Source organism: Hippoglossus stenolepis, chromosome 24 (assembly GCF_022539355.2).
Source record: "Hippoglossus stenolepis isolate QCI-W04-F060 chromosome 24, HSTE1.2, whole genome shotgun sequence".
NCBI lineage: Eukaryota > Metazoa > Chordata > Actinopteri > Pleuronectiformes > Pleuronectidae > Hippoglossus > Hippoglossus stenolepis.
In genome coordinates this window covers 2380656-2400143 of record NC_061506.1, presented here as the reverse complement: position 1 = coordinate 2400143, position 19488 = coordinate 2380656, and the positions used below count along the sequence as shown (strand labels likewise).

The following is a 19488-nucleotide window of genomic DNA, read 5'->3' as shown; positions in this document are numbered from 1 at the left end:
TCAGTAAGAAGAAGCAGAGTAAATATAAACGCAGTACACTCTGATTAAAAGAAGGACATGTATGTGTTTATGTAGCATTTGAAACAACAAAGCACAAACATGTCAGATCGTCGAAACACGTGTAAAAACACTGACAAACTAAAAGTGTCAATTTGAACAACAACGAGGATAATTCAACACACTCCAGCTCCGTCGTAGCAGCTGTTTCCACCTTTGTAAATTCAGATCTGTTCATTAATCCTGTGCGATCACTCATATTTACAAAGGCAACTTCGAACAGTTATATGTCAACATTAACATGTACAATATCTTGTATAGTATTTAAAAAGGATTACGAGGCCATTTTACAGCAGTTTCTCTGAAGCCTCAATTTGTTTACATATAAATAGGAGGCATAGAAAATAAATAGTGTCTATATCAAGTTTTTACAGCAGTGGTTTCAAGGCTCCCAGCTTGAAGGAAACAGCACCATGTACTGGCTCAGGCACTTTGTGAAGTTCTCTGGCTTTTCTCCCTGAGCTCACATGGCCGTCTCACAGATGACCAAACTATCTTCGTGTCCGTTCGGTATGCTGGTGCGGTTTCTGTTCTCATATGCCTGAAAGTACATCAACCACCAAGTGTCAGTTCAACGTTACATACAAAGAGAAGCTTCTCACAGTATATGACGTACACTGGGAGAGAAACTCACCAATTTAGCAGCCTCCAGTAGAGCTGCTGCCTCCTGTTTACCAGTCTGCTGCACCATTTTAGAGAAGATGCCCTGAGGATCTTGAAGGAGAGTGTAGGGTTCGTCGTAGGCGTGGACCTTCCCTGCATCTAGAACCTGGAGGCAAAATCACGTTTGGGATTATTACCCTGGAAACTAGAGTGATATAGTAAATAATAGAGAGACAATCTTAAGCTTTTACTGATCAGAAAATAGCAGCAGCAGGACTCACCAGTATCCGGTCGCTGTCTATGATGGTGTTGAGTCGATGAGCGATGGTGAGCACGGTGCATTCTCTGAACTTGTCTCGTATGGTCTGTTGGATCAGTTCATCTGTCCTGCAGGACGACGGCAACAAGAGAGAAGACATCATGTTTAGAAAACTCCCGCCAGAGATGTGTAGACGTGTGATGCAGGGTGGTGGTTTAGTACCTGGGGTCCACGTTGGCCGTGGCCTCGTCGACGATGAGGATGCGGTTCTTCCTCAGCAGCGCTCGGGCCAGACACACCAGCTGCCTCTGACCCACACTGAAGTTAGAGCCCGACTCAGCCAGAACCATCTCCAACTTACCAGGCAGGTCCTCCACCACTGACTTCAGCTGCACCTGGAAAAACACGGAGAGAGAGAATCAGATTGACACGTTCTGACTGTTGTACTGTTCATGTGAACACGTCTCCTACAATAAATATCTACTGCTCCGTGTCATGAGGAGTAAACTTGGAGACTAAAGAATCCAGATGATCTCTGCAACGTTTTAACTGATTATTACATCATGTTTCTCTTCATTGTGTGTAACATAATGTCCTCCTGAGTTTGTTGTAAACACTGTTGTGGTCACTGACCTCTTCCAGAGCGCACCACAGCTCCTCGTCTTCATGTTGGTTAAAAGGGTCCAGGTTCTTTCTCATGGAGCCAGTGAACAGCACCGGGTCCTGGAAAACAACACGGAGGAGAGGCCGAATTATTTCAGACTGGCCAACCACAACACACCTCAGCTTTTAGAACCCACTTCTCACTGTATAAATGGATCCTTACAGATCTGTTGTGTATGTGTTGAGTGATTTTTTTGAATCTGGTTGAATCGTGGCAAAGTGAACGTATCCTTTTCTTTACCTGAGGAATGATGGACATCTTCTGGCGCAGGTCATGGAGGCCGATCTCAGAGGTGAGAACCCCATCGATGTAGATCTCTCCCTCAGGCTCTGCCAGACGGAACAGAGCCGAGACCAGGGAGCTTTTCCCAGCACCTGTTCTCCCAACGATACCAACCTGACACCCAGGAAACACATCAGCTTAGCTTTAAGAATAAATAAAGAAAACTCATGTAAAATCTCTATTTGATGACAAACATGTCGGACCTTCTCTTTGGGTCTGAACATCACTTTCAGGTCCTGCAGCACCTTCGGTCCGTCGCCGCCATAGGAGAAGCTGACCTGGTCAAAGGTCACCAGCCCTTTTTTCGGCCAATCGGGAGGAGGTCGCTTCTGGGTTTCCCAGGGTGCTTCACTCTCCAGTTCAGTGTACTCCATTGCTCTCTCCACTGACGTCATCTGAAGACAGGAATAGGTCACATGTATATGAAAACTTAGACTGAAGCAAGTAACCAGGACATCAAATCAACACTCACCGCTGTCTTTAGAATAGAAATAGACATACATACGTATACGTACTATATTCATACATATGTATGTGTACATAAGTGAACTTCAGCTCAATCCTAACTGTCTCTCCTCCAATACTCTCTGCTGGTGGTAGTGTCCATAAAATACACATTTTCTCTCATGTGAGACACATTCAACTCAATAAATCAAATGTATATATGTTTTAAGTATCTCCCCTAAATAAAAAGGAAAGAAAGTGAATATCTTACCATGTTCTCCACCTCTGTACTCTGCCTGATCCCCCACTGGAACATGCCGATCAGTGTGACCGAGTACGTCAGAACCAAACCCACAGAGCCAGCGTCCAGCTCTATGACGAAGGAAATCACTTTTTATTTCTATTCAGTCAACATCTGCACATTAGCCCACATTAGGCCTTTGGTGGATGACAGTACAAAACCACTGTTTAGTGTTAGAAGGTAAGAAATGTGCCTTACGGTCTCTGAGCAGCAAGCAGCCAAACAGGACCATGATAACAAAGACGGAGCAAATGCCGTCGAGACGGACAGCGAACCAGCGAGAGATGGTCAGGAACAGGAACCAGGACTCTGTTCAGGATGAGGATAGATATGTTACAGACGCTGGAGACACACGAGAGCTTCTCACTGATGAAAAGTGTTGAGGGAAACCTGAGTGGAGGTCCTGATGGGCGTCAAACACATCCTGGAACCTCTGCTCAGCTCCAAAGGCTCGGATCGTCCATAGACCATTGAGAGACGAGGACAGATGGGAGAAGACGGGACTCCGAGCTGCAGGACAGACAACAGAGGGAGCCTGAGTTTATAGTTTAAGTGGAAACTAAAGAAGTCTTTGAGCTGTGCTGCACACACTGTTGCATTGTGGGACACTCACTGGTGGCCTCGAGGCGTTTGATGTCTCTGGAGGTCTGCAGGAAGTAGCGGCGGAGGTAGAAGAAGACGATCAGCAGGAGCACCACAGGGATGAGGATCCAGGGGAGCACCGCCACCGCCACACAGATCACCCCGAGAATCTGCAAGAACACCTGCTCCGAGATGAAGCACAATCATTCACATGAAGTCACTGAAATATTAAAGACATGAAACATTTCTGCTTTTCATCGTCGTCTTTCTGCCATTCTCTTGTGTAAACGTGCCACAGGAGGCGTCCAGCAGAGGGCGTCAGAGAGAGCAGCTACCGCCACATCTGAACCACCGACACTCAAACTGCTTTTAATCAAGTGAAGATGTTCATGTAATATCACTTTGGGGTTTTTAAACCATGAGGTGGGGGCTCAGTGAATTAAAGAGCACAGTTTTACAATGAAAGATTTTACTCATTTGAAGAAAAAATAAGTAGAATCAACGTTTTCACATTTGCAATTTACAGAATTCTTCGAGAATCATATGAAGTCACTGTGTTGTGGCGGCCACATATAAATCAATGAGTCGGCACCCAGAAGTGTAAAAATACTGTAGCGGGACAGAAGACATTGCGATGACATCTGTCCTCACCTGAGTAAAATCCACAAAAGTCCAGGGCATGTTGGAGTCCAGCTGACCCATGTCCTTTGTAAACCTGTTCAGAACTCTTCCTGAGGACACAAGTCAAACATCACAGACATGAGAAATGCACAAATGATGTCACAGAGGAAAAGCAAGGCCCATCATTAGAGTGAGAACAGAAAAGTTAGTATTTTCTCACATTTCTTTGCTTTTCTGCTAAATTTAACGACGTTTTCACTCACCGATGGGATTCGTGTCAAAGAAGCGCACAGGCGCTCGCAGTATGGACCTGAACATTTTGTCGTGCAGAGCCTGGGCACACCTCACCAGCACGTTGAACATGAAAATGTTCCTGGCGAAGCCGAGGATGATGGTGGTTGCAGTCAGACCTGTGAACGCAGCAGCACATTGCCCTTCACCTCACTGAGGAATCACGCAGCGGCCACAGTGCAGGACACATGTCGAGCCCAGTGAAGAGCAACACGTTGTTTTTTACCTGCATAAATGCCCAGGTAGAAATTGATATCCAGCTCTGCCGTGACGTTCTGTCCGTTTATGATGATCGTGCTGTTAGTTTTGAGCTTATCTTGCTCATCAGCCCTGATCAGAAGAAATGGTGCAAATTAAACAAGTGCAAAAAAACAAGCACGAAAGGACTTGTGAGATTTTTGTATGTATACTGACCAGTATGCCAGCCACCAGTCCTGCATAATGTACGCTACCTAGGAGACACAGGCAGTGATTTTATGTGCACAGCTACATTAAATAATAATCTGCACAAATATGTACGAGGTGAAATAAAACTGTACCTGAGCCAAAATGTTGATCCCTAGGATAAAAACTACAAACACGGTGTGGGCTCCAGCTTTAAGATAGTTGACGTACAGGCTCACTGCAATGGTTCCCTGAGATCGACTCTCCTCTGCCATGGTCTGCACAGCCTCTGCCTGTCGGGAGGATTTGGACAAACATCGTGATCAACGTGCACAGTTCCAGAGATGACACAGCATGTTTTAGAAGACGGGCCCCATGAAGGATGGTTTTTAGTCGTCACAGAAAGAAGCACAAAAGCGGTGCAGAGTTCGTACTGAATCCTGAATCCAGAGGACGGTGAGACATATGTGGATGTTTTAATCAGCCACAGAGAGAGTGAGAAGGCTGAAGACAACTCATCTCTGTGCGGGTTGTATGGTCTCTGGGTCATTACAGCAATGACGGCCATGAAATTCCTTCCCTGACTGCATCTCCATAATAAACCGTCAAACACAGCCATGCTCGGGAGAAACAAACGCAGAATATTTGTCTATAAGTTTCTAGAGAAGAGACGATGTAACAAACCGGTAACTGGTCGCCATCTTTGATCGAATGCATAGAGGAGGTGCGAGAGACCGCAGAGTTCTGGGACAGAGTTCTGATCCTGCTGTGGACGTCTTGAGGAGCCTGCTGCTCCTCCTCCTCATTATTCAGCAGGGAGGTGAAGTCCACTCCAGACTGCTGCAGCTCTGTGTACGTCCCTTTGGCCACCATGAAACCCTGACACACACACACACACACACACACACACGTACACACACAGTAAGAACACACTAAAAACCTCCTGATAACATGTACAAGGTGTAATGTCCATTATTTTGGTGACTTCTCTACAAAAAGTTCTGCATTTGTCCTGTGGGTGAAAATAAGGAAATCCTAAAAGCAGTAAGGGTTTTATTTCACTGGAATAAATAAAAACCCTGCCCATTTATCTCTTAATGAAATATGTGAAATGTCACCAATTGACCTGAGGATGGCGCTATAGGAAAGCTCCATTAAAATCCAATCAAAGTTCAAGACAACCTTGCCAGAGAAAAGAAACATCTGGAATGAGGGAAAAAGTCTTAAAGCAAGTCCAGATGCCAAATTAAGCAAATGCTGAGGAGATATCGTTTTAATTTAAATCTTAATAATTGATAATGAATCACTGCCAGTTGTATTAGTTACTAAAGACAATGATAAGAGAGTGTGATGATGCGTCATGAGTTCAGGGCTTCAGGACGACAACAACAGAGGAGGAGGGATCAGCTAAATGGAAAAACAAAGATTCTTTATGAAGGTGGTCGGGGGGGATGAGACAGTCACAGGAAGGATGAGACTTTATACAGCAGATGAGGTTACACTGACAGGTGTTACAACAAAGAAGTTCCCCCGGAAACAGACCTGAATAAAGACCCTGACGCAGCTGTTGGAGAGAGAGAGTCTTCTATAAAAGCAAATAAGTTGTAAAGCCAAAATAATTTAAAAAAAATATTTCAGTTGATTATTGTGGAATATTCTAAACTAAAAATGTATTCATGTGATACAAGTGTAAAGTATGTATTTTATTGTTTAACTGTTAATACACAAATTAAAAGGTATTTTAAATGTGCTGTCCACTTGTTGCCTGTTTTTGTGAGTGTGTAACGTAATGTGTAGAGACACAAACCTCCTTGAGGACCAGGATCTCATCAGCTTTCTGCAGGTACTGCAGCTGGTGGGTGACCAGGATCCGGGGCTTGTTCTTCAGCAGGCCACAGATGCACCTGATTCATGGACACAGAGGAAAGAGGATGTCAGAACTACACACCTGTGGTTGCATGTCTCAGCATCAGTACAGAAATGCCCTAAAGGAGATATCTGGAGATATCGTTTTTACAAACACAGGACAAATGTTAAACCTGAGAACATGAAAGGGCATAAAAAACCCTCACAAAACTCAGTGAACCTTTCAAGTCCTTATTACGGCTGTTATGTAACGGGCTGTGTTATCCAGAGGAACAGTGACAGGAAGAAAGGGACCAAGTTGAATTGTCTGACCCCAGCAGCACCGCACCTCTTCCTGGCTCAGTTCTTAAACTTTCCTTCAGCTCGGACTCACTTGAGTCAAAAGCTGAACCACGGCTGATATACACGGCTGAGTGCAGTGTAAACTACAAAGCTAAAAACATAAACAGTAACCCTGCAGATACGCCCCCTTCAGAACTGTTGGCCTGGAGAGAGGAAGAGTTTATTCCTGAAAACACAGAGTTTACTTCTGAGGTCACTCACTGTTCAAAGAGGTGTCTCCCGACCTCAGCATCCACAGCACTTAACGGATCGTCCAGGAGGTAAACATCCGCCTCCTGATACACGGCCCTGAAAACAAACGTTCTATCAGCGACTCACAACCAGGGACATTTCAGTCACAGTGATTTCAACAAGCATACGGACGAGGCACACATTTGGTGACATTAAGTTGATGGGATGTGACATGTTCGCAGTGCTACTGGAAAATAAGGCTCCCCCGAACAACACCTTCATTGAAACACAGGAGCAGACCTTTCTGTAAGTGAATCAAAATGAGATCTGTCATTGGTCAGACCTCCAGGTGACCGCTCTCTTACCTCGCCAGGTTGACTCGAGCCTTCTGCCCCCCGCTGAGCGTGGCTCCTCGGTCTCCGATCAGCGTCAGGTCTCCGTCTGGAAGCAGCTCCAGGTCCTGCACATCAGAGCAGCACAGAAACAGAGGAGTGATCATACTGAACTGCAGAATATTACACATTACCTCTGTAGCTGTTAGCACGTATGACAGTGGTGCTCGTGGAGGAACATGTCTAAAAAAAAGTGTAAACACAAAATAAAAGGCACGACTTTGAGTAACATCTGCACGAGAAAGTGTCACATACAGAAAGAAGAGAGAAGTGTAAGTAGCTTATGCTCAGAATATTTATATAATCCATATTTATATCCATATGGACAGTATTGATATCATGATGAGAATGTTGTTGCTGATAGAGGCCCACGTTATGACGGCATATAAAAAATGCACCAGGTTTATAGTGTATGACTGAGTTTTATTTGATCCAGTTTGGTTCATGTGACGTTAGTTGCTCAACATAAAATACAAGAATCCTGATAGAATTGTGATTTCACTGAACTCTCAGCATCTCTTCAGTCAATGAGTTACTTGTGAATCATTTGGTTCATGTGTAGCTGTGCAGGAGGAATGTTTCCCACACCTGAACCATAAAACGCTACAGAGCACCGAATCTCACACACCACTCTCTCTGTGTTTGAAACTTTTCACCCACTGAATCATGACTGTTTATGGCTGCAATGAAAGCATTTGAAGGAAACCCTTGACTTTATCTTATCTCATTTAACACGCTGCTATGTGTTGACGTTGTCACTACTGTTGCACAATGAGACGGCTTGTAGAAACATGTCTTATCTATATTCTGTGGTGTTCCGTGTTTGTAATTAAAAACTCTCCCTCTGGTCACCAGATGTTCTGTATTTATATCTCTTGTGTTATTTGTTCAACCATCTGTCATTTGTCTGAAGTGTGAAATCATATTAGAACCTTTTTATTTCTACGTATGAGTCAATTCTTCATCTATTCGAAGACAGTAAACAAACCGTGTCTCACCCTCTTTAGAGCGCAGGCTTTCAGGACTCTCTCATACTTCTGAGGGTTTATCTCTTTCCCAAACAGGATGTTGCTGCGGATGGTTCCAGGAAACACCCAGGGCTGCTGAGAAGCGTACGTCAGCTTACCGTTGACCTTCAGCAAACCCTTTTCAACGGGCAGCTCTCCCAGGATGGAGCACAGCAGGGACGACTGAATGAGACATGAAGAGGAAACACATGAGCTAATATACTCAAACTCCATCATTTTCCTACAAGTCACCACCGTGTCTCCCCTCTGCCTGAAACCATGACATGTGATAACTGACCTTTCCAGCTCCTACTGGTCCGATTACAGCCAACAGCTGATTTGAATTCAGATTGAAAGAGACGTTCTGCAGAGATGGAGAATCCAGACTCTGTAGGAGGCACAAAACGGATTCAAACATTAACCCAGGAGCCAATGTCCATAAAAGGAAATAAAAACAACTATTGCGAGTATGTGAACGAGCGAGAACAAACTATGTGACCTTGTCCCAGTAGCAGAACAGATCCTGGATTTCAACAGATCCGTCCTTCTTCTCCTCCTGTGGCAGAGCAACGCTGCGTCTCTCGATCTCACCGAGCATCAAGAACACCTGGACAAAAAAATACAGAGAGCATGAGAGTCATGAAGTGAAATTGTTTCCACTACTGTCTCCACATGCATTATGCAGCACATTTGCTTCTGCTACATTTCTTTAGGAGACAAAAGATGGAGGTGGTGCCTTTACAGAACCAGACATTACAACTGTTGCCATGTGATAGAGCAACTCTGACAATAAGAGATAAGTCACTAGCAGCCAAATCTGTAATATCAGCAGCAGAACTGAATGCAGTCACACGCTGCCAACTCTGATCTGCTTGATGAACCTGTGACTGAATTAAAGTAACTAGGGGAGCGGCGGCGTGGAAAGACATCCATGACAACACCATGTCACCGATTACACGGGACGTTTGACTATAGAGGAGCATGTGTGTGCTCGGTTTCCTCTCTCTCTGTCTGATGACGTCAGATTTCATTCCGTGTATTCAAATATTTCATTCATCATAAAATTCATTTTATATATTGAAAGTTCATTCCATACATTCAAAGGTTTATTCTAGATTTTCAAACGTTTTACTCCAGAAATTCAAGGTTTAATCCATATAATCAATGTTTATTTAAGGTTTAATCCATATATTCCTGCTGTCATTCAATATATTGCAATTTCATATTAAATATATGTATATATGTATATATATATCATATATGGTAAATGTTTCAATCCCTAATATGGATTTCAGGCACCAAACATCCATATCAGGCTGTGTTAAAAAGTACCTGGATCCTGGAGATGCTGACACGGGCCTCAAACAGCCGCTCGATGGCTGCGGGGAAGAAGAGCGTGACGTTGAGCCGCACAGCGGTGTAGAGCGACACCGTCACAAACACACGCGTGGCCGACATGGTGTTTCCCAGGAGCACGTAGACGGTGAAGGTGCAGAAGAGGATGACCTTGTTGGCGCAGAAGAAGGAGGCCATGTTGAGACCTCGCAGGTAGGAGCTGCTCAGGATCGTGGAGATCTCCTTCCTAAAAACAACAGTTGCACCAATCACATCAATCTGATTTGTCTGCGAGCACTCAGAGTTCCTGTGGGACTGATGTGCCTGTAACGAGGGAAGGTGTCTGCCATTTACCAATGTCCCATAAGTGCATCGTATGCAGATTTAGGTAGAAACAGATTGTGTCAGGCTGCCACTGAACACTGTGTGTGGGAAAAGGCTGATGGTGACCAACGTGTGCAGCGAAATGTCCTCATAATAATGAAGAGGAACTAATTTAAATGGGGCTTTATTAGAAGTCTTCATTTCACTGATTAATGAATTACCTGAATAAAACTCTTCATCATCTTCAGCAGTGAAGAACCACAGCGGAATCAACCCTGACACACAACCCGAGAACGGAATTCCTTCAACCACTGGCTGTCACTGGCACATGTGTGTTTTATAACCATTTCTGGTTAAACGTTGCACTCAAGACATATATCCCTTTTCTTCCCTTTGTATCTTAGAAAAAGAACAAGAAAACGACCCTTGAGACACATAAGCTACTTTCTACTGACACTCCTGGGCTTCAGCAACAACCCTCTCCTTTACAACTGTTTGTTCCCTCTGCCAGTGCAGCAACATGTCGACAAACCACAATGAGGTAGAAACACAGAACATTTATAGAAAGTTTTCTCAATATTATCAACGTTAATATAGATAAGGAAGCGTAGAAAATAATAAACATAACTCTGCTGCATGATGACTCAGCATTTCCTTCTGACGACTGTTCCTGCAACTCATTCTCTGCTTTCTGTTTGTGGCCTGAAGCCTATCTCCACTTTATCATGATAATTGTCAACACTGACACCTGCTGTGACGCGCGCTGGGGGGCAGGCCCTTAGGGCTCAAACTGTCCATGTTTTGGTTTTCCTGAGAATGAAACTGCCTTTTCTTCCTCCACTGCGCCGTGGCTTTCCGTAGGTTTCCAGCCAGCAGCAGCAGTGTAAAGGACTTGAAGGACACATCCTCTGCCTGAATGAATATTTGCATGAGGTCAGCAACTGTCAGTTTATCTCTTCAACAGCCCACAGTATACCAGAACCAACAGTAAATAATAGAGATGCTGTAACTGAGCTCGGTAACTAATAATCCAAACTACTAGTTAAAGAGTTGGCCTCCAAGATTTGTTGACTTTTGATTTGAGCACTTTCAAATTCCTTTATCAAACATCGCAGAGCGTTAAAACGATGAGATGTTTTTACCTTCTGACCTCAGAGACCAGAGCAGCAAATGGTTTCTCCCAGGCGTACATTTTGATGATCCTCATTCCAGACACCACTTCATTCATGGTACGGATTCTGCTGTCGGTCAGAGCTGCTGTCAGAGTCCTGTAAAGAGAGGAGAACATTCACAGTGATTAACTACTGCAGGTTGCATAAAGTCGAACACAAACACAAGCTTCATATCATTCATATTTAGTTTTTATGTGGATGCAAATGTGAAATTATTTCTTCTTCAGGCTTTATAGACAAGTGAAATCCCTTTGGATTTGAGACTGCAGTCTGTAACCAGACAGCTCCAGGCTGTTTGTGTTGTGAGTCGTTCATAACGAAGGATTCAGGCAGATTTACAACCCTGTAACTTGAACCTTGTCCAGTATAACCTGTGCATGACACAATGGGTTCATTGACTTTGTACAAAGGCTGCAATCTGAAACAGGAGACCTGTAACCGGAGTCTTTTAGCATGAATGTAGCCATTATGTAAAACAGCTGGTAACCATGTAATTTGTGAAACAATGTTTTCTGAACGTATTTGAATTCAAATGAGTGTTTCCACGTCATTTAATGGAATAATCAAAAAACCTTTAATCCCTCCTTCTTTCGTTTAGTTGGGTAATGGTCCATTCCTCAGTTATCCGGCTCCTCCTGTGAGGGCTGGACACTAATCCTCAGTTAGTTTGAAATGAGCTGCTTCCAGACCTGCACTGAACTCTGGAGAACCTGCGGACATTTTACAGGAGCGGACGTATGTGAGAACACGAATGTCCAAGTGGGAACCTCCGGACTTTCTGATGTGTTTATTGGGTCAGCCCCCATGTGAGAAGACAGCAGGAGATCCTTCTCAGGAGTCACTTAGGGCGTCTGACTCAACATTTAAATAACAAAAAGAAAACAAATATTTACTCGTCAAGAGAGTTTTTGGTGATAAGGGTCGACGCCAGTGTGTAATTACCTGTACTTCGCAAAGAACCTTCCAAACAGAGACTGCACGGGCATCAGGAACAAGAGGACCACCATGCCTGCCAAGCACGACGGACCAATCTCCACCCACAGCAGCCCGACAACCACAGCTGCCTGGAGGGGCCCAACCCAAAGGAAGTGCAAGAAGATGGTCATCTGTTGGAGAGAATGTACAATGAACAAGCCATAAAAGAACATGGAGGTGCAGGACACAATTTATCAACATAGATATGTGTCCCAGTGATCAAAGTGTTTTCCTCGGGGGCCGGTGCCTCATCCCTGTCATCGAGCATTAGACCGGTATGAGCGGCAGAGTCTCTCAACAGGAACTTTCTAAAGGCTTCAATCCAAACCAGCACTGGGTAATTATCAGCTCAGGAGTTTTCACAGCAGGCTCGGACCTACTGATATAACTGAAACCCAAAACCCCAAAGAGACAAACTGGGGCCGGTGCCAGGAAGGCTCAGGGCCAATCAAGTCTGAACTCAGGCGAAGAGAGCACAGCCAGTTTCTCTGGAAAAATTAGGAGAGCAAGTCACACCTGAATCGGGCCAAGAATTTAAACGCTTCATCGGCGCTGACTTGCAAAATGAGGTCCGATGCATTCCTTGGGTTTAAATCACGAGTCGTTCTTTTCATACAATAAATTAAACGAAATTAAAATGTCTGAAGATTTTCAGTACATCATAGCTAAGAAACAGGTGATTGGCATCTTATCACAGCGTCAGTGGAGAGACGTTTGTACTCGTTCTGCAAGATCTCACGATGAATGTTGTTGGGATTAAAAGGAACCACACTAGCTTTAGTCACACACACGTTCACATTAACAATGACTCTTCTGTGCACACTCAAGTTAGTTACTGTACTCCAGAGAATTCAGTGCTGTGACCGATGTACTTCCACAGAGACACCACTCGGCTGCGATCATCTATAAAGACAAAGGAAAGTACTCAGGCAGTCACGGCCTGATGACCTGTAAACTGAAGTACCTGCACTAAACACTTGATCATATAGTTACTTTTGAACCTTACAGTTCACCAGGACACCTGCAGAATATTATAAATTAGAAACCTCCTGTCTCAAAGGGTGCTGGGAAACTAGTCCACGTATTTGTTAGCTCTAGACTGGATTATTGTAATTCTTTATGATCAGTCTGTGAAAAGCCTTCAGTTAATGCAAAATGCTGCAATGCAAGTTCTGACAGGATCTAGAGAGATCAGATTACTCCCATCAACTTGTGTGCCCTGTAAGATCCAGAGGAGAGATAACAATCCGTGTCCTCACTCAAGCTGCTCTCAGTTGTGTGAGAATGAAAAAGCAAAGAGGAGGCACATAGCTCTCCATTTACTCATCTTTGATCTATCTGATTACACTTTAAGTTGTAATTATTTCAACATTTTTGTAAGGGAGAGGAATGCACTGTGGGGTTTATAAAACCGTCAGCCAGCTATTTTGCACTGCCTTGCCCCTGCAGCAAAAATAACCTGTGTGCTTGTCAAAGTTCACGTACATCATCAAACTTGTTGACGTCATTGGAAAGGAGGTTGACAATCTGGCCCGTGGTGGTCTTTCCCATGGCATGGTTATTGAGACACAGAGCCTGGAAAAAGAGCAGGATCATCATCAGTGAAGCAACATCTACATCTTAAACCTCACAAACACTATCCCATCATTCAGTTATACATTAAATACAAATCATCAAAGTAAAGTAAAAGCACAAGAATGCCCCTTTGTACCCTTGATATGCAAAATGAGCAGCGTTCAATGACAACCAAGCAGAACTGAATATTCATCAAGAAGGAGCTGCTGACCTTCTTGAAGATCATGTGACACAGGGCCACTCGGATCTTACTGCCCACTCTCTGGAGCTGGTAGAAGTAGTAGTGATGGAGCACCGCCAGGATGATGGCGAACAGAGACAAACCAGATGCGTAGCCGAGGGCTTCGTGCAAAGCCCGGCTGTCGTTTGGGTCGTAAAATTCAAAGTACTGAATCATCTTCCCCAAGAGGATGGGCTGGGTCACTTTGATGGTCTCCTGTGATGTGGGAGAGCAGAAAGTATAAGAAACAATAAGATTCATTACTGAAGAGAACTACAATACTCCTACAATAACCTGAGTTGTATTCATCTATCAGGCTCTTACATCCCCTCACTGACGGACCAAGCTTCACTTCACAGGCTGAATACTGACCTCAACGACAGTAAAGAGTCCCAGCAGGGCGTATGGTTTCCAGTGGCAAAGGATGATGGCTTTCCCGAGGTTCGGAGTCCGCATCTCTTTGGAGGCCTTCTGGATCTCATGGTCCCAGTATCTGTCGTGTAAAAACCAGTCATAAGAAGTCAAGCCTTGCATCCAGGGGAGTCGGAATCAAAGAGAGGCTTCCCTTTCACTTAATAGCAGAGAACGTATCAACGCCTGAAACGGAGAAGTTTGGAAAAGCTGCTGTTCCTCCTGAGGTAGCATCAAGGATCCAGTCATGAAATAACTGACACGTAAAAACTATAAAATAACAACACACCAGAAGTGCACTAAGTTATTGTTTAAGATCCCAAGCTTCACAACTGCTCAGCGGAGGTATGGTTTCCATAAATGTGGGAAACACCACGACTGCTTACTCCTTTTTCAAGAGTGACCCAGAAGAAATCTTATCTCAGCTCTTTCCAACACGGGAGAAACCAAAAGCCACTTGACTGGTGACTAACTGAGCTGAGACGCTTAAATACAGGATTTCATGCTCATTCCACAGATAAAGTCAATTTAACGGATGATGATAAGCGGCCACACGACCACTGATAGACACATGAAACAGCCCTGTATCGGAAGGTGTGTGGAAAACTCTACTCTCTCAGTTCTAAAGTGAACAATGAGCCAACAAGTGTTTCCTGGAAGACACAACCAGTGCATATCTATGTAGAGACCCAGAGTTTACACTGATATTATGACACACTCTCTCCAGTGTCTGTTCCTGTTAGCAGCTCCAGAGTTACACATTTACTCTGACACTGTTTTCCACTTGTTCTTTATTAGTGAAGTTAAACTTCAATTGTGCTTAGTCATGAGGTTGGAATTGTGTGCTTGCTCTGTTCAACTACAGTGGCTCTATTTTCCCCATGTAAGAGCAAAGCGTGCAGCTCAGGGTCAAAGTGCAGTGAAGATGTTCCCAAATCCACTGCTGCTAGTTCACCATTAGATAAAACATCACTGCGACGCCTTTTGACCAACTTTTCAGAAACAACACAATTGCTTTCCGCTTCATTTAGAGACCAACCGACCATGTTGGCTTGGACGGGTGCCTACGGTGCCACAGGCCGTCCCTTATTCAGCTGCAGGAGATTTACATGATCCGTTTTAAATCCATCTCAAATAAAAGACTATTATAGCTTTAGTCTGGCCCTTCAAAAAACTTTACTTTGATCGTTTATTACTCTTTACTGACTTTCATAACATTTTATCTTAGGTTGTACAGAGTTTAGAGATAAGACATCTACACCGGTGTAGTTGATGAGTGTAAAGGGTTAACCTTTGTGGTGTGAAACCAGCGAAGACACTGGCCCCTTTTGTTTGCTTCTTGTTTTAAAAAAAAAAAAAAAATATTAACTTAGGTTGTCATGCGTCTTCAGGCCTCTAAATATTCTGATGACAACAGGGGAGAGAAAAAACTAAAAACTAAACTCTTTCACTCTCTTACTAACATAAGAGAGTGAAAGAGCAGCAAAGGTCAGGGGCGGGCCGGTAAATGAAAGGAAGGAGGAAGCTGCGTTAGCGAGAACAGGTTACCTCTGCCAAGGAGGTTGTGTTTTCATTGCTGTCTGCAGACTCCAGTTAGAACTCATTACATTTTGGAGCTGGTCCATATAAACGGATGGATCCAGGATCTTTCTGAGATTGGGCATTAACGCAGGAGGTAGGAACTCTCCGAGCGCTCTTCTACTTTTCTGATTATTTTCAGATTCCGTTCTAATGCATGAATAAACAAGCCCCCAGCCCCTCACCACCCTGACGCATTGATGAATAGGGAAATATAAATAATACGATCACATTGGAAGAGGAAAGAACCACACAGAACTATTTCTGACATGAAATGGCGCCTCCACATGCAGAGGTTACAAACTCCCTGAGGCCGCCTTTCACGCAAAGTTAGACTCGACCCTCTCAGACTTTTTTACCAGGAAGAACATGACAATAGATCTCCTGTTTGTTGACGTGAGGGAAGCATTCAGCACCAGAACTCTGCGCCCGCCGGGAGCAACCGGACCACAATCTGCTCCTTCTTCTGTCTCAGCACAAGCCAAGGCTACCAAAGCAGCCCTGGCCTCCTGAGGCAGAGGAGGCTGAGGCAGCTCGGGGGGTCGACTGAGTGGATCCCCACGGTCAGGACATTGGAGGGGGTCACACCACTGACTATCTTCACCTCTGCATGGATGTTGTTGTTCCCATTAAAACCGTGCACTGCTTTCCTAATAAGCCTGGGATCAGCACTGAAGTCAAGCATCTCCTCAATAGGAATGAGAGGGTGTTAAAAGGTGGAGATTGGGCTGAAGCGCCTGCAGGGGGGAAATCTAGGTCCGACCGAGACAGAGGAGTCATACAGAGAGTAGGCAGAAGCTTCAGGAGAACCACACGAGGTCTGGGAAGGGGTGAAAACCATCCCATCTGCAAGGAGAAGAACAGCAGCACAGCAGGTGGTGGGAGCAAACCAGTTCAACCACTTCTTCAACACCAACCTCAAGCCCCCAGAACATCATATAAGGCTATGCTTCCTGGGACTTGGGACACTTTCAATATTTTCCCAGGGAACAGTGAATGAATCTAATTTCAAATGAGAACTAGAATGACACTCAGCGAAGCGTGGATCTTCTCCAGGACCCAACATTCCCCTGATCGTCAAGTTCCACGCATGGTTTAGTTCTCACATAGACGGATTCTAAACAAACTGTTTTGACTTGGGAGAATATCTCGGGGTATCTTGTGAATTTACGCAGAATCTGGTCGGTAAAAGAATTATGGGTCATAAATGTTGTGAGTGTTTGTCTGAGAGAGAGAGAGAGAGAGAGCAGTGGGGCAAAGAGCGCTGCACACGGCGACACAATGAACCAATGGTGCAAAACACCAAGTTAAAGATCGTATATGTTGTGTAGAAAATGTTAATATTGTGAAAGTGTGGCAGGATAAAGACAAGCGCATATATTCAGAAAGGGATTCAAGGATGAGGGCTCTGCTCTGACCAAAAGCTTTAAGGGAAACTTCCAACAAAAACGAGCCTTAAAGTCCATAACATCTGTAAAAAGTGATTTTCCAAAACCAGGTGTTGGAAAATCAGGTGGTGTAAAGTATCTATAACAAGTCACAAACATCAATCTGATGTTTCACTTCTCACATACGACAGAAAATAATGTGTAAGTATGTTTTCATTGATCAAAAGCGACCTTTCCTTCTGCATCGTAGTGCTGTGATGCCTTGCTTTACAGATAAGGGCAGTTTTGTTTTTCGTAATGGAAGCGGCTGTTCTGCCAACAACTGCATGGACGTGCTGTGAATTGAAGGGAGCTAATCTTCAAGGAATTTGTGTTTGGTGACTGCGTGTTTCATTTTGTTCGCCGGTTGAGATATCCACTGATTAGGACACGTCTTTAGTCTCCTGATAAACAACGACTCTGAAATCTACAACAGAGTTCAGTCATGAGAACTCCATGTATATAGCAATCATGTAAATATCTCTAACCACAAGGAATCAAGTGTCTCTCATCTATGACGAGTCAGGACTTACACTGCACTAAGTTGAGTGGGGATATCGGAAACTGTGCAAACTGTCCCACCAACTGACTGGGACGTTTAAATAAGTCCGGTCCATACCTCTGCATTTCCTGACCCAGTGTCTCCGAGCTGTCCTCTGGTATCACTCGGAACATGTCCTTCTCCTCCAGCCTGCGTTTGTATCCAGTGCGGAACAGAGGGTTGAGCCACCTGGACGAGGAGGTTGGAGGGAGGTTTGGAGAAGAAGAAGGAGAAAAGGACCTTGTGTCAATATGGGTTATTATGATATAATAATATAACTGGCATATATGGAGTGCAAGTAGTTAATAGACAATAATGTATTATTCCCAGAAAGGGGATATTTTCCTATTTCTGTGTTATAGCACCAACAAATGTAATAATAAGTAAACCTGCGATATAAACGCGAGGAAACATCCCAATACAAATGCAACAGAGATGATATAACCAGTGTAAACAGAAGGTATTCAGTAGACGTGGAGGATCTGTGCAGCGTTTGTCCAGCATTTCAACATCTCATCATATCTTACCTGCAGCTATAAACACAGTTATGCATGTGGTGCCACTTGCTCTCATGCACCCAACACATGTACAGATATCACTGCTGCACGTTAAGAAGCCTGGACAGAACTATTAGAAACACACATGTTGACTGAACAGAACTTTTACTGAAGTTTATCTGTGATCTGTCCTCTTCACAGATCGTTTATAAGAAGAGTTCCTCTCAGCTCTGGACTCCTCTTCACACATTTGAACAGAACCAGAGTGTGTCTTGGTTGTTGCTCTGGTGCAGGGGGAAGTTCTGGTGCCGCACGTGCTCCTTCTAAAACTCAATCACCAGTCTGGACCGGGCAGAGTCGGTGATTCAACCGGAAACTGAGGTTACATAAACCCAGTGGCTGAATCCAGATGTTTCCACGTGTTGATCGGTGTGGAACCAGCTGGTGGTTCCTCTTGCCGGTTCCCACGCAGCCCGTGTGTCAGAGGGGGGGGGGCAGTGGTCACCTTGGGTCGGTGGGTTCCTCCCGGTTTGAAATCCCCCGCTAACTCCAGCTAACGTGATATCCAGGAACTCACCAGAACAACATCTTCGACCAAACCCCCGCCGTCACCATCGGGTTGGTCTTGGCTTCTTTGCCGACTTTCTCCATGGTGGCTCCTCCGGTGGCAGCGGACTCTCTTCTCTTCGGTGCCCGTCTCGCGGCTGCTGCTCCCGGTCTCTCACATCGGTGGTACCCGGAGGTCGGAACCTTCAAGGTGTGTTACGTGTTTCTCAGAACACGCGAGGTGGAGGCACCGCTGGACCTGGAGACACGCCCCTCACACCCGATTGGCCGGGACGGCACCCGCTCTCCCCACCTGATTGGCTCAGCCCTCTACTCGTCTTTCACGGGATTGGCTCAGAATTTATGGGCCGTCGCTATTGGTCCTGGTCGGGAAGCGCAAACAAACAAGACACACAACACACCAAACAGGATGTACAAATAGGATTAAAAACTATACAAAAGATATAGAATAAAACAAATATATATATATATACAAATACAATAAATACATATATCTTGAAGTGTGTCTCCTTATCAATAATACATGTAACCAGAGGGATCCAGTTCATCAGGGGAATATGACACAATGGTCATAGATTTACAGTTGAGGTATTAACTAAA

At 44.5% G+C, this 19488-nt stretch overlaps 1 protein-coding gene across 1 annotated transcript; it reads right to left on the bottom strand.

Annotated features, from left to right (window-relative positions):
* Positions 1-44: 44 nt before the first annotated feature.
* LOC118103203 (ATP-binding cassette sub-family C member 4) lies at positions 45-19137 on the bottom strand. Its single transcript, XM_035149878.2, has 31 exons — positions 18899-19137; positions 17903-18013; positions 14240-14360; positions 13859-14083; positions 13558-13647; positions 12040-12203; positions 11068-11193; positions 9599-9848; positions 8766-8873; positions 8565-8654; positions 8258-8449; positions 7233-7327; positions 6898-6984; positions 6296-6392; positions 5173-5367; positions 4644-4781; positions 4519-4556; positions 4331-4434; positions 4077-4223; positions 3844-3923; positions 3224-3374; positions 3001-3120; positions 2809-2919; positions 2581-2681; positions 2069-2260; positions 1824-1979; positions 1553-1642; positions 1142-1314; positions 942-1047; positions 692-826; positions 45-598 (listed from the first exon to the last, which is right to left on the bottom strand). Exons 1-31 carry the CDS (start codon positions 18970-18972, stop codon positions 521-523), a joined length of 3945 nt encoding a protein of 1314 aa, XP_035005769.2. The 5' UTR covers positions 18973-19137; the 3' UTR covers positions 45-520.
* Between the last annotated feature and the right edge of the window lie 351 nt (positions 19138-19488).

Coding starts and splice junctions, on each gene's coding strand:
- LOC118103203 (XM_035149878.2), bottom strand. CDS start 18,972: ATGGAGAAAGTCGGCAAAGAAGCCAAGACCAACCCGATGGTGACGGCG. Junction 14,361..17,902: donor CTGGGTCAGGAAATGCAGAG/GTATGGACCGGA, acceptor TTTACACGACAG/ATACTGGGACCATGAGATCC. Junction 1,643..1,823: donor AGATGTCCATCATTCCTCAG/GTAAAGAAAAGG, acceptor GTTGTTTTCCAG/GACCCGGTGCTGTTCACTGG.